Source organism: Drosophila eugracilis, unplaced genomic scaffold (genome assembly GCF_018153835.1).
Source record: "Drosophila eugracilis isolate 14026-0451.02 unplaced genomic scaffold, ASM1815383v1 contig_498, whole genome shotgun sequence".
In the NCBI taxonomy this organism is placed as follows: domain Eukaryota; kingdom Metazoa; phylum Arthropoda; class Insecta; order Diptera; family Drosophilidae; genus Drosophila; species Drosophila eugracilis.
Window position 1 is genome coordinate 519517 of NW_024573369.1, and position 27037 is coordinate 546553.

Here is a 27037-nt window from a genome sequence, read left to right on the forward strand (position 1 = left end):
AAACTAAGAGAAGAGACAGGGAAAACCCTCTCAGAGGCAGTGACTCGACAATTGCCACACTCAACATTGGACATTCAATTCGCGCCGCGTCATCGTTTGCAGCCATTAGAAGCCGTGGAAGCCGTCGCTGTGGCAGTGGCTGTTGCAGTTGCAGTTGCAGTTGCAGCTGAAGTCATCGCAGCGGCATTAACAATTAATGTGCCACAGCTACTGCTGCTCCACTTGGCTCCACTCCGCTGCACTTCAATCTCGGACAGCTTTTGGCTAACTCTTTACACAGCTAACAAAATTGGCAAAAATGTTTCAAAACAAGAAGAAGGCTAAAAAAAAGGTTAACTAACTAATTAGTCTTAAAAAATTAAAACAGTTAACTTCGTTTGGGGTGCTATAAATTAGTAACAAAGTTTTTCTTTCAGTGCTTTAACCCTCCTTCTGCCAGACATTCATTAAAAACGTTTAAGGCGGCGGGTAAATTATAGTAATTGCGCATACGCCGCGTTAGACGGGCATGACAATAGCAAATTGTTTGGCATATGACAAAATGACACCTCCTCCTCCTCCTCCTCCTAAGCCATCAGTCTCCTGGTGGCAGGGGATTCTTCATAGCTTAGGCCAGAAGCTGCCTTAATCTTAGCAAAGTAAGGCTGCATGTCTAGGGAGAGTCTTAAGTCAGGGAAAAGGGAGTAGAAAGCTCATCAAAAAGTTAAAAGAAAATGTCAAAGGAAAATCTTCTAAGACAATATTCCCTTCTTTCATTAATAATATATTTTAACTTATTTTTTAGGCTTTTTAATTTATAAATCCGCCTGTAGAACCCACTAAGGAAATCAATTTGAGCCCGCTGAGCGTGGAAACTGCATTTTCCCACATTACAATTCACACAAAAACCAACCCCACCGCCCCCCCCTCATTTGTTTGCCTAGTAACGAACGCCCCTGCGCGGCCCTTTATTTTTGTTTTTTTTTTTTGTTTTGTTTTTTGCGATGGCCTGTGGCACACATTAATTAGCCGGCACTAAAGCGAGTCAATTTCGCTGCACATTATGGCTCAAATTATCAATGCCCATAAAGTATTTCCTCTTTGGCCAACGGGGAGGGAAAACTTGGTCCACAAAAGCACAGCTAAAGAAAGAAGATGAAGAAGAAGAAGAGGCAAGAGCGGCCTCCACACAAAATGCGTTCATCACGTTTCCTCTTTGCCGTTTTCCTTTTTCCTTGTTTTTTTTTTACCTTAAAAAATAAATTTGAAGGAAAGAGTTTCGTCCTCTACGGGAAGAATCTTTGGGGGCGGTGAAAAACAGGGGAAGGGGGGGTGTGATCAGGGGAAGACTGCAAACTGAGACGCCCACAAATGCTAACAAGTGAGCGAGATAGAAAGATAGAGGGAGTGAGAGGCAGAGGCAAAGGCAGAGTGAGGAAGATGCAGCGAGTCTTCTGGCTTCACGCTTCAAAACTTAAGCTTCCTTTGCACTGCGAAAAATATTGGGTTTGAAGATTGTGATTTAGAAAATTAATGAAAAATAACAACTAATCTGAACTTATTTTAAAAATATTTTAGGGATTTTTTAAAAGGTTTTTAAATCAGTTTCTAAATTTTTAAAATAGTAAAAGGAAATTTTACTTTTTTTTTTCAAATTTATAAACCCTTCTCTAGTTTTTCCAAATTCTAGACAAAATTATAACTTAAAGCCTTAATAAAAATGTTTAATTTTCATTTTAGTATTATAAATATCAATAATTTATTTAGCAACTTAAAAAAGATTTAACATTTCCTTATAAAATTTCATTAATAACTAACCTCAAAGTTTAACGACTCTTTCAGCTCTTAAAACTGCTTTTAAAAATTTAAAAAAAATCTAAAATAAATAGTAATTGATTTCTTTTTTTTTCTGTATATATCTTTTCCCCCCCTTTACGCCCCTCCCCCTTTACAACACCGTTATAAATAAATGCACGTATTGCCATTACATTTCATTGTTCAGCCAACAGCTGCCAGCGAGCCCCAAGCAAAATCATCTGTAAGAGAGTCTGTAAGAGTCAGTTTCCCTCCACTACCCCACAACCCCACCTTTCCCCCTACATTTTTTTGTGGAAAACCCCCCTCTCATACCCCAGGGGCATCCCCATCCTGCTGCCTAAATGGCGTTAAATATGGCATTGATGATCATTATCAGTGAACCGACTGAATCCGCATCCCGTTTTCTTCCTCCTCGACTTTGGCCATTTTTTTTGGTGTAATCCAATAGCCCCATCACGTCCAGAGCTTTATGTTGAGGTGTTAAAAATGTTTTCTTTTTTATTTTTTTTGGCTTTTTGGTTTTCGTTTTTTATTTTTGGTGCAGGCGCTAATGAAGTCGGGCGGCTGGCAATTCAAATCGTAAAGGAACAAAAATAAAGGAACGTTTCTCGTCACGAATTAATATTTGCCATTCCCTTGGCTACACCTTTTCGGTCGCCAGGGGCGGGGTCTCCATATGGCTAAAACAGAACCCCCTCTTGGACCTCCTCTTCGCCCTCCCCCCTTTTCGAAGTGGCAGCCGTCTAATGAATGCTCCTCCAACGCCTGTTGCTGCCGCTGCTGCTGCTGCTGCTGCTGCTGCTGCTGCTGCTGCTTCATTTCCCGATATCGGGAAACGCCTACCCAGAGGCTCATTTATAATTTTACGCGAATTGCCAGAGATATGCTCCTTCCTACCCCCAACCACCCCTTTTCAGATCCCTCTACCGATCCCCTCTGGAATCTACAGACCTGGCAGTTGCAAGTTCACGATCGTGCTGCACGTTTTGTGGCATTATTTACGGATACTCTGTGAGTGCAGATGTACAGAGAAAGAAAAGGAGGCATATATCGATATGCTTCTGATGCAAGCTAGACCTGGCAAAGCATCGATAGTTCAATCGAAAACATCGATTTTCTACATTTTGTGGAGGTTTTTATAATATTTTTCCCAAAAGCAGACGTTTTTTTCCCTGTGTACCTAAAACACAGTAAGAAAAGGTCTCTGAGTAAGTATATATTCAAGATCCAAGCTAAAAGATCCAAATTATAATGAAAATCTTATTCGAACTTCGATTTCTTTTCTCTGCAGTTAGTCGAACTGCTTGCCGTGGCCTAACAAGTTGCCGATTGGCCTGCTCCCGCTCTTAACCCACTGCTCTTAACCCCCTGTCGCCGTTCTTCTTGCACATTAACTCCTCTGCCAATAATCATAATAATTTACGACCACCCAACAGCGGATTTCGCCTGCGCCAAGTGGGAGAAGAAGACTTTTTGTAGTCACTTTGTTGCCATTTTTGCCATTTTGCTCGAGCTGCCACAAGGGGCGTGGCCCATCTAGGCATGTAGCAGTCGCATCTCGAAATGAATTCATGGCAAAAATATTAAATGCCGATCACAGTGGGCACTGGCAGGGGTAAACCTACTCTGTTACAGTGGAACTAATACAGAACCCTTTCAACCAGAGCGTGATCCATCCTCGAGTGCCTTTCTACGAGTGAAAAAACTAAAAGCCAAACTTTGGCCAACTTTAGTTTGGCACTCGATCGACGTCTAGACACATTGGTCCATTGAGAACTGGCGAGTGGAAGTAAACAAATGTGAGGGCACTGAGAGAAACAACGTAGGTAGTTATCAGAAAAAGGGGGATTCTAGGGAATATTCGTAGTTCTTGGTTAAATTTAAAGCTGATTTTGTGATATTTTTTAGCTTACTATGGAATATATTTCCCAGTGCATTTGTAAAACTTTTCCGATTGACTCCCCCGCCCAGCTTTAGTGGGGTGTAAAATGTTTTGTGGTTTTTGGATTTTCCGTTTGTTTTTGTTCGTAGAACGAGAGCTTCATTAGAGTTCCAACTTTCCACATATTTGTTTGCCATTTTCATGCGATTTTTCATTTTTCAGTTTTCATTTTAATATTTGTTTAATTGCGCATAATTAATTGATTTATAAGCCATTGTTTGCCCTGCCATCTCTCTTTTTATGGTAACTTCCCTCTCCCTCTCCATCTCTCTCTGGGTTTTTGCTCCCTTTGACTCTGTTTAACCGCAAAATTCATTTCAATTTGCGGTTTAAGTGGATACCCAGCAAGCGCCAGGCACCTGACCCAAACCCAAGCTACCTTCTTCCCCAACTCATTTGATTGTGCGGTTAGTTTCGGGCCCGTAATTAATACAATTATGTTGCAGGCAACAAATTGAAATCAATTTCGCCTGATGGGACCCCGAAACATCAGGCAGCTGGAACTTGCAGACTCAGCAGATTCCCTGTTCTTATTCCAACGACGGCCGGCCGTCGGGGAAAGCAATTTTCATAAAAGTTCCTCATCTCTTGGCTGTCAAAGGATCCAAATGCCGCGGGAATCGCTGCCTCCGAGAGTGAGAAAATGATATTTAAGTGCAATTTTTTTTTTTACTAACTTTTCAAAAAGAACGAATAGGGAATACTCTCAAAGAAGGTTTTATTATATTTATGAAGCAGGTTTCTGGTTATGAGCAATATGGTAAGCCAAAAAGTTAAAAGCTTTCATATTCCCTAAGACAGCTTAACCGCAGGTTAACTTTGATTTTAAGTTAGCCACAAAAATGTTTCGTTTTACTTTTTCATGGCCATATTATATGATGAAAAGATTATAAACAAACTTTAAGTTCCCTTACTAAGAAAGTTACTTAACCGCCGGTTAAATCTCCTGTTAAATCCTTAAAATAGAACATTTCCTTTTTGGTTTTTGACCAAACCAACAATGGCCAAAGCTCCGGTCTGCCGGGTTTTTCAATTCTCATTTCCCGAGCGCCACCAGCAAAGTCAACAAACCAAATTGCCAGAGTGTATGAAAAGTGTTGACAAACACGCCCATGTTGCTGGAGCAGGGCGAGAGGGGTGTTTGATGGCAAACAAACAAAAGACCGGCAGGCAGAGTGGAGCAGGAAAAAAACAGAAAACAGAAAAACAAAAAACAGAAATGATTTAAACAAATGAAAAGGAGAAGAAACAAAAACAAGAGCAAAACGAAGCGATTACATAAATTCATTAAAATTAAAATGTTTGCCAAATGGAAGTCAGGCAAACAGCAGCCACGAACAGGCAAACAGAAGGAGGCATCCCATATAGACAGGAAAGGACTGGGCAACAGGACAGTCCAGACCAGTCCAGTCTAGGACTGGGAGTTGGAGTTGGAGCTGGCATTGGGAGATACAGATGGAGCTGAAGCTGGACCATATCTATATATAAACTGTAAAGATGGGTAGGGAATGGCATATGCCAGATGTCAGCTGTCGAGGACCCAACGAGTCGAGACGAAATGGCACGTATGCAGAAAAGGAGTCGCGTCTCAGCTCTCTGGAAAGTAAGCAGAATGCAAAGGAGGAAAGGCCTACCAAAAATAAACGGAAAATCTGATGCCTTTTAAACTGATTTATTGATATGAAAATAAGAGATTTTTCTTTTAATTAATTTTCTTTAATTTTCTCTTTCCCTTACAGGAAAAATATGGAAATTTACTGAAAAGAAGGAGACTTCAAGGGAGTTTCAAGTAAGAAATTTAAAGAAACCTTAAAATAAATATATTCTAAAAAATATTTCTGCTAAAAATGAAAATCTAATTTAAACATATTAAACTAAAAATTATCAATTTTTGTATATATTTTTTAGCTCTAACTTTTTAGCCAAGTGTAATTGCATTCTGTGGATAAATCCGAGTCGCTGACTTTCGGCCAGTCATTCAAGCCGGAATGGAGATTCGTTTGGAGGCTGTTGCCTGATTTTGTTGCCAGACAATACTAGGCCTAAATCCCCTCCCGCACGCCTGCTGCACCCTTGCCACTTCTTCATATTGGCAACAATAAAACACTGTGAATGACAGACAGAGAAGTTCACAAGTTCAAATGCAGACGCGGCTTAGACAACAGTCCAGTCCGAATGTCCAACGGGAAACGATGGGGTTGCATTTCCGGATGAAGGTACAGTGAGGTCTCGCTAGATAGGAAGGTATTTTTCTAATGGAACTTTAAATTTTAAGTAAAGAAAATATTTTAAAGTTGAAATTACTTCACATTTTCATGATAATTTCTTTGAATATTGCAAAAAATCACATTTTTATCTTAAACTTTCTTAAGGTTAACCACTGTTTAAGTTGCCTTTATGTATGTTATGTAATTGTTTGTTTGTACGTGGGCCAAATTGCAATGCCATTTACAGGAACAACAACCACAACAGCAACAACAACAGCAAACTTCTTTTCAAACTCCCTTTCTCATTCTTCGCTTTTTTATAAGCTTCTTCTTCGTTCGCACAAAATGATGCGTATAAAATGCGCATAAATAAAACGGTTGGTTGGTAGCCCACAAGGAAGGCAAGAATAAAATGGGAAAGAGGAGAAAATTAACTGTAAATCTGGGATACACTATCTTACTTATCTCATCTTAAGAACTTATTTTTAGGACTATAAATATATTTTCTATTATTTTTATTCCTCTACTACTGCTCTTTTGAAAACGAGAAAGCTCTTTGAGTAAAGGCTTGTCGATAACTTATCGATAAAATCTTTCAAATTTGTTATAATTTTCATGTAATTAATATATAAAACTATCTAAACACCATCTAAAGACCCTATATAAGAGGAAGTTAATGACTAGAAACATACTAAATAAACATTTTCCAGGGAAAGGTCAGAAATCTCCTTCAAAGAAGCTAACTAAAATCAGCTCCCAACTCCTTTAAAGCCTCAACCCCCCTGATCGCATAGTAAACCAACTCCATAGACAGTGTAATTGGGGTCTTAAGCTAAACGGTACTTCTTCAAAATACCCTAAGCACGAGAAAAAAAAACGGCCAGTGGAGATACAAAAAAATGCCTTCGAAGGCTGCGCATGCGTGGAGCTTAAATGCTTTTGGCATACGTCAAGTGCCAAGCGTTGCTGTCTCTGTCTGTGGCGTTGTAACTATCTCTGTTTCTCTCTCTCTCTGTCTCTTATTCTGTTCCTGTTCCTGTCCTTGTCTCTTTTCCTGTCCAGAAGTCGCATCCGTGTCTGAGACTTTGGCCCGTGAGCTGAAGTGACGTCTCGTTTTCGATGTTGCCCCGGCAACAAAATGTCATTCGTTGCGCCCGTTGCACGCATTCCTGCACCCATTTTACCCATCCTAACCATTCAGGTCCTTGCACTGAGAGAAAATAATATGTTTATTTGAATATTAAAATCAGTTTTAGGCTATAGAAACTTAAAGACTTTAAACTTTAATATTTGTTATGCTTTCTTCTGGTGCTTCTCTTTTTCCCTGTAAGTTTTTCTCTCAGTGTGAATATCCTCATGCGTTTTGTTTTTTCGCATTTTTCTTTCTCTTGTCTCTGACTTTATTTGGCTTTTTTTTGTATTTTTTTTTTTTTTGATTTTTTTCGCCGCTTCAATTAGAAATTCATGATTCGTGGCGATTTCTTCATGCCCGTAACGGGTTGATGAGGCAACTCTGCTGTTTATTTTCACTGCATTAGGGTTGCCAGGTCGCACCTCCGCCTGGATATATTGGAATATATTGGATATTGGGCATTTGGCTTTGGGGAGTGGCTCAATGGAAATTTATACCAGTCTCAGACACATCATTATAAAGTTTAATTTCCTCTTTCTCCCTGTCCGTTAGTTGCAAGTTAGCTGCTGCTCTGCCACGGCAAGGGTTCTCCGGGGGATTACCTTTGGATGGAGCATTCCCTCTGCCTTGTTAACTAAGCCACTTGAGATTTAAACAAACAAAAATGCAATTTGTGACAATTTAAATATAATAAAATTAGTAATTTCAAAGTAGTTTCATTTCGATTGCCTGGCAAATGGCATTTAATTAACAAACACACAGACACGCTGGGATACAAACTGTCATCGTTCATTATTATCGTGGCCATTAACGTTCGCATTTTGCATTCGAAATGAAGTCATTACAACGGCCAAGTCCTCCTCCGACACTCATTACATAATGCTGATAATTTCATTAAATCCACAATCGCTCAATTCCTCAACGCCAATAAAAAAAATGAAGTAGAGAGAGGAGGGAGGAGGGAGGAAAAAAAGAAAAGCTGCAACACTGCAACGATGCAACGATGCAACGATGCAACGCACTTGATTTTCTCATTTATTGCTGATGAAGTGGAAATGAAAAAGCCGGGCTAATTTGTCGTTTCATTTTAATGACGGAAATTGTTGATTAAATTTTCCTTTTAACTGGCGAAGGGAATATGAGGATTAGTCCATGCTGCTGGATCATTAAAGAGCCTACATTGTGGTGGCATTAAAAGAGATTTAAAGATTTAAAGATTTCAATTAAGGCCCAGAAACAGCAAACAGCTTACCAGAAAGTAAGTACAAGCAAGGAGTCCAGACTTATATTTAATGATTTTTGTAACCTTAACTTCTTTATAGAGTATCTCCACTGTAACTAAGCTAGGGAAAAACGGAAAATGTGAAAATGTGGGGGAAAGTTGTTTAGAACAGGACTGGAAGCCGGCAAAGTCCCCTCAAAAGAGAGCGGCAATAAAAAGCCATTGAAGTCAACTCTAGTGCAAAAGTCAATGAAACTTTTATTACCAACATGCCACACACACACACCCGCACACCCCGGCCACCCCACTTAGCAAAAGGATTAAGGGGGCGGTTAGCTAACCCCCGCATTGGAGGCGCCACAAAAGAAGTGCAACAAACGACTTTTGTTTCAGGCTAAAGTTGCGTAAAGAAAAAATCCTCAAAAAAAAAACATGGCTCGGTGCATCACACTCAGTCCTTTCCCCTCTGCAACTTCAAATGTCAACTCTGAACTTTCCGCATTAACCCACCAGAAGTGGCCTACATAGCCGTTAAGCTTGTTTTCCCGCTTATTTTCCAAAGAATTTTCATCGATTGCAGTTCTATAACAAAAGAGGAGGGAAGTTGCAATTTATAGAAATATTACAGGTCAGGGAACAGCAATCCTTGCTGAAAAATGCGAAAGTTTTCAATACCGATACTGATACTGATACTTGATCAGAACAAAGCCAAATATTGTCTGAATGTGGATTGTCGTATCTCGTTGTGATCGTTGTTAAATTTCCATGAAAACTGCATTCACAGCTAAAAATCTTATCTTGTCTTTTTGTCCATTTTTAGCTAAATTTAATGATGTTACCCCTTATCGAAAAAATTAAATTTGGCTTTTCCCGATTTCCTCCTCAAAATGATAGTTTTCTGTCTATAACTGAGCCAATAATGGTCCAAATATCGAATGTTATACCTCGTTTGATTCGTAATAAAATTTCCAGCAAAACTGCATTCACAGAAAAAAATCTTAATTTTTGTCAATTTTTAGCTAAATTTAATGATGGTACCCCTTATCGAAAATGCGAGAATCGCCTTCTCCCAATGTACGCCTCAACATGAAAGTATTTTGCCCATAACTCAGCCAATAATGGTCCAAAGTCAGAATGTAATACCTCGAAATGCTTGTCTTCTTGTCCTTAGTAAATCTGCATTCAAAGTTGAAGAAGTAAAATTTGGGTCTTTTTTCGGAAATTTTGATGATGGCACCCCTTATCAAATCAAAGATTTGGCCCTCAACAAGACAGTCAAGACAGTATGTCCATAACTAAACCAATAACGCTCCGACTATTGAATATAAAGTCTCGTCGAGTTCATAATTAAATTTCGAACAAAACAGTATTCACACCTAAAAATCTTAATTTTTAGGAATTTTTCAAATAAAAAGAAGAGGGGTAAACCCTCATTGAAAATCTCAGATTTGGTTTCTCCCTTTGTCCTCTTTTAGCTCACAGTATTATCCCCATAACTAAGCCAATAGTAATCCGAATCTGGAATGCTATATCTCGTTGAATTCTTAATTAAATTTCTAACAAAACTGCATTCACAGCCAAAATTGTTAATTTTTATCCATTTTTCTCAAAAAAAAGACGAAAATCGGCCAAAAATTTAATTTTCAAATATCAGACCAAAAATTGTAGGAATGCTAGTCTTGATCTTTAGCTGCACAAAACTGTTGTTCCTTCAGCAGTGCGTCTTGTTATGACCAAGTTAGATATTAATAACCACTAAGAACTTTGGCTAAATCCTAGACCCTATGCCATCTTTTAATGCCTATAATAGGGCTCAAAAAGTTTTATGTTTTTAATGGAAATTAACCTCATTTTATAAGACTTTAAATACCCAGCTTATAACATAATAATTAATGCAAAAAAATCCTTAATTGTATAGTAAACTTCCCACTTAATTAGTGATCTCTGTTAACGCCCCAAAGGACTATAAAAAACTCACCAGAATATATTTCGTTGTCTCCTGTTGGCTGGCATTAGATTCCTACGGGGATCTCTGAACTTTTGGCCACCTCAAATGGCAATCGAAATGTATAATTTAATTGCGTAATTAAGCCGACGGCAAATCGGACTGCAATTTAAACTCTAGGGAGTGCTGTTGTTTATCTATATTTATTTATTTATTTTCGATTTTTAGTTTTTAGTTTTTGTTTGTTGTGATTCAGTCTTCGCTGCGGGTGCTTTTGCAGGCTGCTACCATTTTACTGACAGTTGGCAGTTTCTGATGTCGTTTTACTCATGTTGCTGTCGATCTCGTTGAATGCCCCACTGGTGTCCCTCGTTTACTTGGCATTTTTCATACATTTTTCTTAACATTTTCAAATTTTTTATTTTATTTCTATTACACAGAATTCTTGCAGCTTAAGAAAAACTTAGCCTTAAATACGAATTTGGCTTAATTGGCATTACATTGAAATGGTTAAAGACATTTTTCTGTGGCACTTTAATTTCTGCGGCATTCCGGTTGCACAGCTTTTTTTTCGATTTCAACTTTTGTGGCTTTTGTTGTACACATTTGTGGTATTTTGATTAGTAGTTTAATATCTCTACTTGTTAAAATATGTTTTAGTTTCGTGCTTGTATGCTAAGTAATTGTGCTGAAAGTGCAGTTTAAGGAGAACTTTTCATCTGATTTGATTTTGAGATTTTCTTTTTTTAGAGTTTTCATCACAATTTTCAAGTATTTTATTGTTATAATTTTAAAGTAGCCATCACAATAGAATCTACTTTAAAGTTTTCTATAATTTATTTGTATTTTTTGTTTGCTTTTTGATTTGATTAAAATTTATATAAAAACCGGTTTGAGTATTTTGGTTAGCCATCACAATTTTCCATCTTTTCTAGTCACTAAAAATCTGCAGTTTTTCTCTCCTTTTTTTTTTAATTAGTCCTCCAAAACCTATAAAAGACAAGAGAAATGGTTTATTAAGAGTAGTTTAGGCCTTTTTGCCAGCATTTTAGCCCAACCTCTTTGGGCCCCCCACCAGCCATTATTTATCCTTTGGCCTATAACGTCGATCAGCTGAACTTGTGGGGGTAACCATTAGAGTGGACCGCGAAACACTTAAAGGCCACTTAAGCCCGTGGACCCCTTCCTTCCATCACCCATCTCCATTACCTTTTGCTCTTAACTTATCAACATGGCTATTTTTTTTTATTCCCCCTTCTCCTGCATATTCCTTGGCTTGGCAAAGTTCTAGGTCGAAATTTTAGTTGCCAAAGGAACCCGCCATAAAAAACAAAGACAAAAAAAGAAGGGAACAGAGAGCAAAGTTTTTCAAACAGGCAACCAAAAGGGGAAGGAGAGAAGGAAGAGCAGCTTAAGATGAAATAAAAAGCGGCAGAAAATAACGATGTTGAAATCACTTTACTTACAAAATGCAATAATATGTACAATTTCGCCGACTTCACTCCACGGCAGACTATAAACATGCACTGGGAGAAAAGTTGGACAAGCTTTTAAGTTTTTAAACTTGAACTTTTAATAACTTTCTTAAAAATCCATTATAACTGAATTAATATTATTAGAAATTATGATTTATTTAACTTTTAATCACATTTTAGTTTAGTTTTTAAACTTTCCTAGATTCTTTGAGTGCAGCTTCTTGCCACTCCCACTCCACTCCCCCAACAGTGCAACATTAGTAACGTTTACAGGCTTTTGTTGCGCCTTCCCCTCAAACTTTAAACTTCAACTTCAAACTAGAGATGGTTAAGTGATGATTCCTTTAAGAAACTCCAATAAAATGAGAGTGAAATGAGCTATACTTCATAAGATATCACATTAACTACGAATATTTTGAATAATCTTAATAATATTAAGTAATATGAATATCGCCAGAAGTCCATCTCTAGCGATTACCCATTCTCCCAGCTAGTTCTTCGGCTTTACCTAGCTGTTGGTATGAAAAAAGCCAAAGGGCATATGTACAAGATATGCAAAATAGGAGAAAGGGAGATGGCAGATGGTTGGTGGGGGGGGGTAAAATGTAGGGAACAGAAAGAAGCGGTGAAAGAGATAGGGAAAGGAGAAGGAGCAGGAGAAGGTGAAGGAGAGAGCGTGGAGAAGAGCAAATTGAAAGCCAAAGCGGATTGCCATTACTTAGAAGCGCGTTTCAAGCTTCATTGAGCGCTCTGGAAAAGCGTGGGAGGAAAAGTGGGCTGGTAAAGGGGGCGGCAAGTGGGTGGGTGATGCCGATGTCGATGCCATTGCAGTTGTAATAAGCAATTCTTGCAACTAAAAGCCGACAGGCTATATGTCTAAAAAGAAGAAGAGAAAACCACCAGCCATTCTCAACACTCAGACACTGGGAAAGTGCTTAAAATTCACTTGAAAACTTAAAGTTTGTTTTTTTTTTAACAAATGTTTTGTTTGTAATGAAGTTACTATATTTTATAAATTTTTAGTAGCAATTATGATTAAAACCTATAATTTAATTCTACTAGAAACTTGATTTTGCACTTTAGAAATCGAAAACATTATGACAAGATGCTTTTCTGTCTAACTGAAATTCCGCTACTGGCTGCGTGTCTGGAGGAGAGGGAGGAGAGTGGAGAGTCTTGCAAGCTCCAACACCACCATCCACCCCCTTTAACCACTAGTCGTCAACCAACTTTGCTTTGTGCAAAAAGTCAAATGCGCTTATAACACTACACAATACCAAAAGCCGCAGTTTGAGTTCGAGCTGCTGGTGCTGCAAAGTCGAGTTTCAGTGATGCCTAACTATCTATATGCAGGGCTAGCTATTAATAGGGGAATTTAATATGAATTTAAAGCTAAAATTTAATAAATTATTGTTTTTGAAATATTTATCACTCATACGTCCTGTGGGCCTCAAAACATCTATCTTTCAATTACTGAAAATGGCTTAGCTTTGATTTAGAAAAATACAAATAAATATGAAATTAGTTAAAATCAAAATTATGTAAATTATTTCCACAATTTCCTACTCCTATATATAACCAAAATATGGCAACTACTTCTCTTAAAAAAACCTTTTCAAATTACAAAAAAAAATCCCGTAAAAAACCCACCAATTGGCCAGCTCTAGTGAACAGTTGAGGTTGCCCGCCATGGAGGACAGGGGGGGTCAGCTGGGGGTCACGGGGGTTAGAGTACGCCTGGCAGTGACAGCGATGGCGACAGTTGCACTGCAGACTGAGCTTACGACTGCCGGGCGACTAATTGGTTTACTTATGGCCTTTATTTTTTGCCAGTTGCAGTTGTTGGACCCGAAATGCCACCAACACTTTTTAAGCCATAATTGCGGGGGGATGATGGGGGTGCTGAAGGGGGTATACTGCTGCTGAAATGGAGGGGAACTCCCCCGCATTTCCTGCGACTCAATTTGCCAGGGTAACCAACCAGTCAAAGCAACAAAAAAAAAAAACAAAAATGAAAAATACAAAAAACTACAAAAATTACGAACCACACACGAGTTAACAATCAATTAGGGTCCGAGTTTCCTGCGCTGCTTTTTTTTCTTTTTCTTTTGTTCCCATGTTAACCCATGGTTAAACTTGCACTGAAAGGGGGTGGAGTAAAATCAGGGGGGGAGGGGCAACGTCTGAGCTTATGTTTGCATTCGCCTTTAACCGTTAACCAGTCGCCTTTCGCCTTTGACGAAACTCCTTGCCTGCCAGCAACAACATCAAGTGATTACTTATTTAAAAACTCCATTAGAACACGTTCAATTTTCAGGGTAGGGGGCCTTGTGGGGTTAAGGCTTAGGGTTAGGGCCTGCAAGGTGCCAGACATAAGCTTAGGATCCTTTTTCTATTGCTTTTAAGCCTATTTTACTGCTACATTCTACTCGTTTTTATACAACTTACTAACTGACAGTTGCCTTACAGTTTTGTCACTCGCTGTACTTTCCATAGCCAACTCATTTCCCATTTTCCCATTAACTTGGGCAAATACTATGTCATCATCAAACAAGCCAAGAACGAAGGAGTCTTCGCTGGCAGCTTCAGACTCAATTTGCCTGAATTTGGCCAATAAAGATTTTTGGCCCTACCACAAGTTTTTCAACTAGCTGAGATTGATTTCAGTCTTAATTAGATTGTATTTTGAAACCTAAGTTTATTAGAAAAGAAAGTGTTCTGCTCAAGATTGACTTTTTTTAACTTTTTTACATTGAATAAAAAATAAACTCAAAAATTATCAAAATGATTAACTTACAAATCACAAAACTGCAAATGCAGAGCAATAAAATAGCAACAAAAACAGCAAGTAAAACCAAAAATAAATTCAATTAAGCCCTGGAAACATTAAATTGATATTTGATATTAGTTTTCCTCTGGCCCGTGGACTATCTTATTAATCGCCGTTGCCATTCTGATGCGTTCGTTCGGCTTTGTATTTTATGCTGCCTCCTCGAGCTCAGAATTTTCTATTTGGCGATTTGGTTCGATGGGGTAGGGGGTGCGGGGCTAGATATCCAAGGGAGTGGGCTAAGAGGGGGGGTAAGGCAAACAGCTTTAGACACTTTAACACATTCCACTGGGAATGAATACTCCGTGGAAGAAGCCACTAGTGCACACACAGAGCCAGACATTTTAGTGGGCCTTCAGCATCGACATCGAAAAGTCTCGGACTTCGACTTGGATGGGGATAAAAAGAAGCACCGTAAAAAAATCGAATTAAATAAAAACTAAATCAGGGAAAACCTTTTAACAATAATCTATCATTAAAAGTTTATTTCTAATCACTGCCATTCATTTTTTAATATTTTCAAAACAAATTTGTTCTTTAAAACTGTTAGAAACTATGAACATTATTATTTATCTAATTTACTTATAAAAGATTTCTCACAGTGTCTTAGAGCCAAGAGAAACATTTAGACGACTTTCCAAGACCGGTTCTTTTGGCTCTATGAACTCGCCTTCGTCCGCCTCGTACTAACTAGAACTTGTGGCCAAAATAAAAGGCAAACATAAAGCAGCAGCAGCAGCAGCAAGGAAAAAATAATAAAAAAAAAAAGGCAAAACAGGGAAATGGTCAGCTAGTTGGCCAGTAGCACTTGGCCAACGGCCCTGTCCTTCTGCACCTTTCCGTTGGACGGATTTATTTTAGTTAATAAGCGAAATCAGCGAAGGGTCTCGCAAATAGCTGGCATTTTTCGGTTGCTTTAAAGTCTTTTTTACATGTTCTTAAAATGAAAACAAATTTAAGTTCAAATGTGAAGTCTTTGTTTTAAAAATTTGAATTTAAATTATATTTTTAAACATTTTTTTCTACTTTTTATAGGATTTTTCTCTTTTTTATGATCATATTTCATATATTTCTTGGAAAATATAATAAAATTTAAACATTCTTCATTGTTTTTCCCTTTTTTGATTGAAAACAAATAAAAAGTGTCAACTCAACGGGTTCCTTTTGGCAATTTCTTTGATTTTTTAGTTACTACATCTGAGGTTTAAGGACCTCCTTTTTTTAGCACCCCCTGCTGAAGCTGCCAAAACATTTCAACAGTTTAGCATTCGGATTTTGGCCACCTTTTCTTTTGACTTGATTTTTTGTTCTTTGTTTATTTGATTTTTTGCTACCTTTGTGCGTGGCGGTGGAGTCCTTTGATGATCGATCGACTTTTTAGAAGCAATCAGGCAGCCAGCCAGGAAATCAGAGGACCCGCCACTCCTACACTCGGCACCTTGTTGGCAAACTAATTAGATTCCCTCACAGTTTCCAGCTAATTGAAAGGTGAGGAGTGCGCTTGAACTCCTGTCAGTTAGCAAGTTTTGAGCTGTGGCTAGATTGGCAAGAAAAATTAACAGTTCGCAAAGAGATTTTCCAGACAGCCAATCATCGCAAAGTTTCGACAGTTAAAAAAAGATAAATTGTAATGATTTAACTTCATAAATGTTATATTCAAGTTCTTATTTAGCTGATGTTATAATTTATTCAAAAAACATTACACATTCAAAGCTCTTTTCAAAAAGCGGCGACGTCTGCATGTTCTTCATCTTAATTAAAAGGGATCCTAATGGCCGCGCATTAAACAAAGGATTTAGCTGACGGCAACGCGACAACATTTCAAGCCAATTGCTTGTTAGACAAAAGAGTCAACTTATTGTTGTTAAAATATAAAAATAGTGACTGCTGACAAAAGAGAGAACTCCCACTCAGAAACATTCACAGCACTGACATTTATTTATATTTCATAAAAGTGACTCAAAAGAGATATAAAAAGATGAATACAAGAAGAGTTTTTCAATTAAGCTTGAATTCAAATTCTGTTCATCAACTTTACCACTTTCTTTAACTGTTCTAATGATCTTAGACACATTTTTTTCGAAATACTTTCCTAAAACGGTGCTAATTTTTTTGGCGGCTTTTCAGTTTAGCGGTTTCTGCAGGTGGCAGATGCCACGTGACCGCAAATGTCCTGCAACACTCGTATCCTTCTTGGCAACTTCAAAAACCTGCACTTACGTTTTTCAGCGACGGCGATCGGTTGACAACGCCGAAAGTAAATTGAATTAACTCGAAACTAGTTTGGCACATAAACAAAAATCGCAAAAAAAAAAATACATATAACGAAAATTAACGGTAAACCGCACACACGCACACACAAAATTAAAATATATTATATTTCACTTTATTTTAATTCCTTTCCTTCGTTGCTTTGCGAAAAGAACTGTTAAAAATTGTGTAGTCCCTTTTTTTTCTCTGCTTTAGTTGTTGTTTCTGATCGCGGCTTAAAAACGACGCTCTTTGCAGGATTTGCGCTCTCTGCGAAAAGAGGTTTGAGGTTAAGGATAAGCAGAGGAGACGTCCTCTCGCGAGCAGCACCAAAATCCAACTGCGGCCGAATCCCACGGACGCAGCAACGTCGCCACGACGACGACGACGGCAGCGCCGCAAATGCAGTTCGCTTATCACAGGCGCGGCCGAGGCAATAGTGTTAAAGTTTTTAAATTTATACGCTTTACTATATTAATGATTCCGGAACCTTACTTTCTGGTAAGCTATATGTACAATTAGTAAATTACGTAATGTAATTTTAATTTATATTGCAGTTAAAGTGAAATTTGTTTAAGATTTTCAGCTACCATTTTATTGTTCGCTGCTGTACGCGTGAGTGCCTGGCGAATAGAGTGCAGAAGGAAAGGAACAAGAACTGCCAGCTGAAGCAAAACAAAAAGCAGCCACAACAACAACAATAAACTGATGCAGTGGAGCTTTAGTTGTAGAATGAGGAGAAGGAGAGCTCGAATTGGACTTCGGAGTTCCAATCAGACGAAAAGCAACTAGCGACGCGCGCGCTCTTGTCCGCTCTCTCTCTCTCATCGTCTGCCCCTCTATCCCCTTTTACTCTATCTTTTGCCATTACGTATAAGCCAAAAAACGTAAAACTCAAACCGGCATTTTGTTAAGCGCACGTTTGGGCCTGCAAAAAGAGGGATCAAAAGCAAGGGGAGAAAGACAGAGAGCAGAAAGGCAACAGAACAGGTGCGGATCAGATTCAAAACGGTGGTTTTACGTATTATTGCTTGTAGGTTTAAAACCCGGCTAAGTAGGCAATACATTTTTAAAAATTTGATCAACTTCTTAATATTAGCTAACATATTTGGTTATTACAAGTGAGTTGATTTTATTTTCATAGGAAAAAGTATGATAAAACAGGCATATCTCATTTTTTCATAAATCTTCAAGATTTAAGCATAAAAACAGCCTATTCCAAAGCCCAGTTATCTTAAAAGCTTCGCTAATGCTCACCCGCAAATCCGCTCCTGGAATTTTGCATTTTCGCGCGTGCAGCAGGCAGTGCAACAACAGCAACCCCATCGCCGCAGGAGAGTGCATAGTTATGTGACTGTGTGTGTAGGTGGATGTGTAAGTGCCAGTGTCTGCGTGAGGTTTGTTAGCTGCAGCTGGCAGCGAGCTTCCTACTTTATTACTGGTTTCCAACTTAATAAAATATGTGGAGCGCTTGATTTACTCTCAACAAGGATACTCTCAACAGTAGAAAGCAGTAGCGAAGCTAAGAAAGAGAGAGGATAAAGAGAGTGACTTTCTTCAGCCAGCTGTTTCGCAGAGCTTCTACCGTTGCTTTTTGTTTTTGCCGCGCATTCGCCGGCTGAGATCTCTCTTTCCCTTTCTCACTATCTATTCTCTTTCATCTGCCCCTCGCTCACTCGCACACCAGCTGTTGCTCCTTTAAGCGCCAGCGTGCCTAACTGTACTGTAAAAAATGTTGGGGCCTTGCAGATTTGAGGGAAAAATACTAAAAAATAATTAAATTAAAACACTATAAAGTATCTCTCAAACTACTAATTATCTCATCTTGACTCTTCTTCACATTCTATAAATATAAAAAGTGTCAAATAATCTAGAGGGCTTTTGGAACCAATTTCATGTTGACTAGTGTAAAAAGAACGTTAAAAAATTGATATTTAAAAATTCTGCAAGTGTAAGAACGGATTGCACTCTGCTGTGCTGTGTCTTGTAGTTTATTGCAATTTCTTATTAATAAGCGCCTTTTATGTGGAGCCGGGCGTTAGTGCCGTCCCAGGGGCGACATTAACGTTAATAATAATAAAATGTGTAATTGCATACAGCGAAGAAGAAGAAGAAGAAGCGGAGCTGGCTCCAAGAGGAGCAAGAAGAAGAAGTATAGCAGCTTCTTCTTTCAACCAGTTTCGCAGACGTCGTAAGGCCCATCTTTTACCCCAACTTCTTTGCCTTTTTTTGTTGTTTTTGTTTGCAGCCAGAGGTGTAAATCATTTTCTAATCGCAGCCAGCAGATCACATGCACACGAATCAACAAGCCAACTAATACATATATAGTCTATACATGCACATAGATACTGCAGACACACAGATGCTAGCACACATACACAAGGGGGGGGGAAACACAGTTGGACACTCGAGTGGACTTGACTTTTGTTTTTGGCACTGCATTTACTTTATGTTTACGTTGTCGAGCTAAAACTTTTCAGCTTTTTGGTTTAAGCCAAAAAAGACAATATTCCTGCTGTCGAGTGGGTAGAAAAAGGAGGGGGGGGGGGTATTTTGGGAAGGGGGCTGAACTGCAGCCAAAAGTCGAATGCAATCAAAGACCCAACGGAAACAGAAGCACTTGCCAGACTGTCAACGTCACCAGTGATGCAAAAGTGCCTAAAAGTGATCAGAAAAAGTGAAAAGCTTACATAAGAATAGGAAAAACTAAATTAAATAAGAAAAATCAATTGGAATCAAAATATTCTTTAGTTTTTAATATATATAAAAACTTTAAAATTCAAGAAAAACAAGCCAACAAACCAAAAGGACTTGAGCTAGCTCCTATATTTTCCTGTTACCAATGAAATATAGTATGTCTGGTGAGTTTTCCCTCCTGAAAACCATAAACTTTATTGCTGACATATGTGTACAATGCGCCCAAAGGATATAATTCAATAAACTCATCCAATGCCTTGTGGTCCTGGCATTTTCCAATCGAAACAGCTCGTAAAAATCTGTAAGAAATCTTCGGACTGATATGTCCTTCGTCTGGCTGGATGAAAAACTTTGGCGACTGGAAAACTTTCTCGTGGCGTTTTGTGTCTTAATTTCAGCATTATCCTGGCCATCTTAATTAAGCTGCCTGTCAGAGAAGGCGTCACGCCCACCGCCGTCTGCTCATTTGTTTGCCGCCATGTTTCGTGGGGTGTTTGGCATTTTTTTCTTTAGATTTTTCTTCTTTTTTTATTCTTTGTGTTGAAGCTACATACATAGTACACACTGTACAGAACTTCCGTTTCCGGTGAGTGTGGCACATTGCGTATCCGCAGGTCACATTTCAGCTATTGTCATGGTCTGGGCGAGGTTATTTGGTTGTTTTTTAACTTCCCCAACTTACTAAGTTTTTAATTTACTTATTAGGCAAACATTAGCTAGACTGAATACGAAATTAAGCTAGTATTTTCCTAGAATTAATATCTAAAAAAAAATTACGTATACGTCATGGGTCATCACTTTGGCTACCATTATCCGTAGCTCAATTTTAAGTGCCGATGCTTAAAAGGTTCTTTGGCAGGAAACTTAAAGCAAATCACCGGTGAAAAAGTGGGAATTGGCTGACAATAAACGGCCCACACCTTTCTCTCGGCCACCTCTTAATTGTTTAATTAGTTTTTTTTTAACAACTTGGCAACGGCCATCAAGTGAATCAAAGCGATTTCATTAGTTTTAGCACTTTTATGGGCCATTTTAGAAATGCAAATCGAAAATCAAGCACACAAGAGCTCTCAAACGGAATGCGGAAGAGAGTTTCTCTGTGTTTGTTTGTTTGTTTGTTCTTTTCCCCCTCTTTCTTTTTTGCCTCGTTTTCGGAAAGGGTGGAGCATGAGGTAGGGCAAAAGATTTGAAAATTTGTTTTCCCGTTTTTTTTAAGAGTATGCAAACAGCTCTCTCAACTCGCTTATTTCAATTAACTTTCCTAAATTTATTTATGCACGCGATGCATATGAAGAAAAAGGGAAGACTTTAAATTAAAAAATCTTATTTAAGCTGATTTAATATTAAAAAACTTGTAATAACAAGGAAAATCTAAAAATTATAAAGATTTTTACAAACCAACAGATTAAGTTTAGCAAGAGATAGTACTTGTTTTTTCCCAGTGTATGGCCATGTATGTGCTCTTATTTATTTGTGGGCGTGTGTGTGCATTGTCAACAAGGCCCGTTAGCAGTTAACAGGCACTAATTGTTTTTTGTTTTCTTTGGCTTACTGGCGCGGGCATCTTTTTATTTATTTTCTGATTGTTTATTATTTATTTTTGTTTATTTTTGCCTTTAAATTGTGCGCTGGTTTTTAATCCTTGCTGCCGGGGTCATAAAGCGATCGTTGCATCTTAATCCTAGCCATCCACACGCCTCCTTTTAACCAGTAGGAGAGTTAAAAAAGAAACACAAACTATGCGGCGGTTTCATTCACAGAAATATGCAAATGGTGGGGGTAGGGGGATGCAAGGGCAGTTGTAGTTGGGAAATCGTGCAAATTGAATGCGAGGCTGGTAAAACACACACACATACACACATCCATTCCTCGGAAAAGCGGAAAAGCAGACTTTGCTGCGTACTACTACGCGGCTTACAACTGCAATTACAACTGCGAAACACCCATGCTCCACCTGTTGGCCGTTCTCGTAGTCTTGTGTGCCTTCTCATTCGCGTTCCCTTTCTAGTACAAATCAGTGCTGTAATTACAGCTACTTAATAGGTATTTACTTTAGAGGGTTTAGCTATAGCTTATAATATTATAAATAATTATTTTAGGAGCTGCGAAAGTTACTTTTGTAAGTTTTCAGTGCTAAACTTATTGTTTTTTGAATGAATTTAATAATAATTTTGTTCCTAGTGCATAGTAAATCCCTTCCTTTAAGTTCAAGCCATAATTTTTGATCATTTTTTATTAACTTTCTTTATTAAAGTTTACCAAAAACTTAAAAATGCATACCCACAAACCTTTTTCCCTATATAATTCTCATGAAAATAGGCAAAATTTCATTTGTAAATTAAAAACATACATTTAGCCATTTTAATGGCCATTACTAGCCAACACTATCGGGAATTAACAATGAGCCAGCAACGATGTTAACTGAAAAATGCTTTTCGCCTTTGCTGAGCTGTGGCTGAATGCCGGGGATTTGGCAGTGGGTTTGGGTTTTCGGGGTTGGGAGCCACAGATGCAGTTGGAACTGAAGATGGGAGCTTTGCGGGTGGCTCGGCGGTTAGTTTACCATACCCTTCGCCTACCTTTTTTACCAACCACCAGCCAGTATGGTGCAGTGAACCCGCCGTGGCGCCGCTAAGTATGCAGCACAGAACTGAAGTTTAATTGGGAGCAAAACCCATCGAAACATTCCAGCGGCAGTCGAAAGTATTTCACTAGCGGATATTTCTTTATTGCTGGTGCACATATATATTATATATATCTGAGTAATACAATATAAAGATATTATTTTCAAAAAAAAATATATAAGTAAACTTTAAGGCAAGAGGCTATTTCGCAGCAGCTGGTGCAAGTTTATCTTTCTTGAGAGTTAGCATTATAAAATAATTGATTTAACGGGTTTTTGGATATTAATATATTAGTTTCTTCCGGATTAGTTATATTTTAGTTTATTAGAATTGTTTTTAGGTCGATTTTGTCTTGATTTTACATGCTAATTAGATATTTTTCATGCTCTTCTTTGATTTAAAAAAAATATTTTGATAGTTAAATATATTAAGATATTATTAATAAAAGAATTTACTGTCTTAACTTTAAGGCATATATTGCGAGTGATCATAAGTTGTCCAGGGAGTTTTCGTAGTATCTGTGTGTCCATAGCCTTGCAGGACCTTGGGTGTTTTATAATAGTTATTTGTGTAGTTAGTATAGTCCTGAAAAGGAAACATTTCAGAAATATATCTTCTTCTAAGGAAGTTAGTTTCGCCCGCAGACTAACCTTATCATGCCTTCTTTGATAACTGCCCAAGGGATTTGATCCCCCCAGAGTGTCCTCTGCTGGTTTTACCCTCACCACAGCCGAAGTGGGCATATCCTTAACCTTTGAATGGGACATCAAAGAGAGTTGTAGATCTATTTTAGGTGGTGGCTCCCGACGAATTTTCTCCTCGATTTCATAGAGTTCTTGCTGAAAGTGATCAATTTTTCTTAATAGAAATAATTGAAAAAACAAAAAGTTAACTTACTCGATTTTTATAGACCATGCAGCAGGCACGCAGGGTAAAGTAATAGATTATCTCCACACCGGAAAGCAAAGAAAAGCCAAGGAAAAGACTGGCAATACCGCCAAAGGACACCAGCAGATCCACCCAGCCGAAAAGTACCTCACGTTTGTAGCGGATAATGGGCCAGGTGAGGAACTCCACCAGCACACCTGAGGTATCAGCTTTATCGGACCTAATCAATAGGATACTTTTAGTTAGTAACTAAAGTGATGTCTATATGATATGATAACTAACAGTTTGATCAGCTTATCAATGTTGAAAACTGTTTTCGAACAGCTGAGCTCGCACTGCAGGCAGTCCTTGATGTTGGTGATGTTCGACTTAAACTCATCGAGGCAATCGAAATCTTTTACACTGCACATGGGTACATTAGCTGCAAAGATCATAAAAGATATATAGGAATTATAGTTATATAACCATAACGAAACCCACGTATTGGCTTGTAGAATGGCGGATTGCATTTGCATAGCTTTATGGCCTTGTTCATTCGACACTGTTTCATGCAGGAGGAGAAGGTATAGGCATCTGGAAAGTAGTTGAGTTTCACCTCGTCGCTGAAGATGCACTTCCTTTGGCCAATCGACAGCTGTCGAGCATCGTCCGTCGTATAGGTATTCTTCTTCGATATCCTCACTTCCACCAACTGTGGATCTGACCAATCGATATGTGCATTGAAATCTGCTCCGAAATATTCCTCATTGGAGAAAATGAAGATCTGTTAAGGGATTCAAGTTAGGAAAGGTCAAAGTACACTTTACAAGAACTTACACTCGAAGTGCTGTTTGGAATAAAGAAGAGCGCCCACTTCTTGTCCGTTTCGTAGAGATCATGAGGTGCCCCGGTCTTTATACTACAATACATAATGTAAATATAAACCCATTAAGGTCCAGATCAGTTCGCAATACTCACTCTTCAGTGGGCGTGGACTTGAATCGGCTATTGAAAGCATAGCAGAAGCCATGCTCTGTGTAAATGGGCTCAAAGTGTTCGCAACAGGGTATCTCCTCGTCGCGATACTTGCACGACACAAATGTGCTCTCGCAGCTGATGTGTCCCTCGAAGGCCCATTCCCGGATGGTGTGTTCATCCAGCAGATTCTGCGGTATCGACTGCGACAGTACCTTGGCATCCCGAATGCTCTCGAAGTTCAAGGATGTCAGCAGCCGCATGAACGGCGTGTACATTTGAGCCTGCGTCTCGTCGTAGTTACTAATCAAGGTAAAGACACAAAGTTTCATCATTTTTTGTTTTTCCATAACTTAGCCTAAGGAAATCTGCATTCAATGTTGAAAAAGTAATGTACTTTTTCCAATTTTTTCAAAAAATGCGAAAATGCTACCAAAAATTGATTTTTCAAATATTATCCCAAAAATAATAGGGCAAGTTAGTTTGTGTTAATTTAGACACAAAAAACCGCAAAAAATATTCAAATTGTTGGTGAAAAGTGAAAGTCCTACTTACGCCAGCGTTTTGTAGACCTTCTCATAGGTCTTATCGTGGTCAAAGGCAGCCTCCGGACAAACGACGGTTGTTGGGAAGACCACATTCTGGTTGTGAAAGTCCGTGTCCAGACCGGTAATAGTCGGATTGGTCTGGAACTTCTCCCAGAGGCTCATAATGATGACCAAAGCGGTGACGGCACCAATCGATGTGAAACAGAACCACATAAACTTCTCACCGATGGGTCGTCCCGTTTCGGCAATATAGCGTACGCCATGGAGCGTTGAGTTCTGGAAGAATTCCTTGGTCTGATAGATGAGGCTGCGTCGAAAGATGACCAACGTCTGGAGGCCACGCTGCCTCCTGGACTCCGACGGATGGCGTTTCTCTTGCGGCATTTCCGTTTCAGGAACATCGCTTGCCAACGCGGCACCGAATCGAATCTAAAATCGATGCCCTAGCATCCAAACCAAAGTCAACAATTAGACTGAATACTGAGGCATATTCTATATGGTAAGCCACCAAATCGATGCGTGGGTCATTAGTTGACCTGCGTGCTGTTACATTTGCAGGCCCTAAAAGGCTTTCATTGTTTATATAATGTCAACTTGCATGATTATTCATTTTGGGGGCAGTTAAAATGGGCTATCTTGATCTATATACCCTTAGAATAAATGTCATATCAACACTGATAAATATTATTATAAATTAAATAGATATTAAAAACTTTTCAACAACATCTTTGAAACTAAGAATACATCCAGCTAAGAAGATAAATTTATATCATAAATATTAAAAATCCACTCCTTTTCACTCCTTTGTAGTGTATTTAATGCTCGGTTTCATTCAAGTATTAGTCTTACCAACTTTACCTAACGACATCGACTAGATTAAGGTCAGGGATTTGGTCAAAAGTCATGCGCAATTGTGGGTTAGACCAGCTACCAAAATGCAGCTGCCTTGTATGGATTGATGGATGGATTGATGGATTGATGAATGGATGGCTGGTTAAATGGTTGGCTAATTGGTCGAGGCTGTCTGAACAGCTTCCGGCGCCGCCTTGCATTCCTTGCAAAAAATCGCATAAACGAATATATATATATATGTATATAGGGATTGGTTTAGCCACTCCAATGGAAGCCACTTCACTCCAAGGATCGGTGGAACTTCACAAGTTTTGTGTGAACTTCTGACACGGCCCAGACTCTCTTTGTTCGCTCTTTAACCCGCTCTTTCCCTTCCTTCATTTTTGTTTTTGTTTGTTTTTTTTGTTTATTTTAATCGTTAAGTGTTCTCAAGTTTCACAAAGAGTCCAGAAATGGGTTTTGGATTTTGGATTTTTCGGGTTTTCGCTTTTTTGGTTTTTGGTTTTTGGACTGGGGACGAACAAAAGAACTGCTGGAACGAGTTGACCCTGATGGCGGTGGTCAGATAATCGCAGCCACTGGCGCCAGTCGCTTGGACTCCTTTTTCCCTCCGCTTTTCCCTTTGCATTAACCCAAAGAAGTTTGAGTTTTGCATAAATTATATTGTTTAAGAAAACTACACAAACATACACATTGTTAGTCCTTGTTTTGTGTCAAGAAAGCTTTTATTTCTGACTATCTGAGCCTAATAACTAAGAAGTACGATTCTTGATAGATTTTGCACAAAAATAATACCTAAAATACATTTCTATATCTTTCCTGAATATTTACCAAGTTGTTTTGCAACTCTAAGAAGAAAACTGAGAGGCACATCTTGGGTTAAAGGAAATCCTAACGGACCCTAGCATAAATTATCCAACCCCAGGGATCTGCCAGTGCACCTGTAATGAGGAAAGGAAGAAGTAAAAAACAGGGGAAACATTTATAGGATACTAGCAAAGTTAGTAGCAGAAGCTACAATTTAACCTATAATATAAAAACTTAAAGAATTCTAACAAAATATCTGAAAATATTATTCCTCTAGGAGATATCCTTAACCATTACCTAACCAATTTGCCAAGATCCGAACCCACAATAAGCTGAAGCCACAAGAAATACTCCCAGAACCCACCAATACCCTTCTAAGCATTGTATAATCTTTGATACCAGGCTGGCTTTGCGACCCACTTATGGGCCAAAGCGCCCCCCTTAACTCCCGCTCCACCAAATCCCTTCCATATTGCCTCTCAATTTGTTTCGCTTTTAGTATTCTCCCTCGGTTCGGTTCCTTATCAGCGATCATTTGTCAAAGCCCTGCCATTGAAAAGTTGCCCGACCGCTGAGCGAAACGGCAATTGCAACAAATTTGTTCGCTACTCCTTTGGACCCGCTACCCCAGCCACATGCCACATGCCCCTGCCCCACCGCCTTCTGCTCCAGTTGACAAAAGAAGAGGAGCAGAAAATAAAAAGGAAAAAACAAGGAAAAGAAAATAGTCGCGACTTAAAAATACCTCGGAATGAGCCGGTTTTATGGAATATATACACGCAAAATCCTTAAAGATTTAGTGGCGCCATCTGTGATGGCCTTTTATAACTGCAGACTACAGACTGATTTCTGTAAAAAGGCCTAAAG

The 27037-nt window shown here is 38.7% G+C and overlaps 2 protein-coding genes across 3 annotated transcripts in view; both read right to left on the bottom strand.

The window, feature by feature from the left end:
• LOC108105335 overlaps positions 1-17128 on the bottom strand; it is a 107041-nt gene extending 89913 nt beyond the window's left edge. The window contains exons 1-2 of the mRNA XM_017211828.2: positions 16771-17128; positions 10279-11235 (exon numbers count right to left, since the gene is read on the bottom strand). The gene's annotated coding sequence lies outside the window, so the exon portion shown is untranslated. The remainder of the gene's footprint in view (positions 1-10278; positions 11236-16770) is intronic.
• Positions 17129-21682: 4554 nt separating this feature from the next.
• Positions 21683-24960, bottom strand: LOC108105321 (sodium channel protein Nach). 2 transcript variants are annotated; one of them, XM_017211813.1, is made up of 8 exons: positions 24519-24960; positions 23967-24266; positions 23826-23907; positions 23490-23772; positions 23292-23430; positions 23019-23229; positions 22772-22960; positions 22498-22706 (listed from the first exon to the last, which is right to left on the bottom strand). In XM_017211813.1, exons 1-8 carry the CDS (start codon positions 24893-24895, stop codon positions 22587-22589), a joined length of 1701 nt encoding a protein of 566 aa, XP_017067302.1. In that variant the 5' UTR covers positions 24896-24960; the 3' UTR covers positions 22498-22586. The 2 variants fall into 2 exon arrangements, with proteins under 2 accessions (XP_017067301.1, XP_017067302.1); XM_017211812.1 differs by having other exon boundaries at positions 21683-22960.
• Between the last annotated feature and the right edge of the window lie 2077 nt (positions 24961-27037).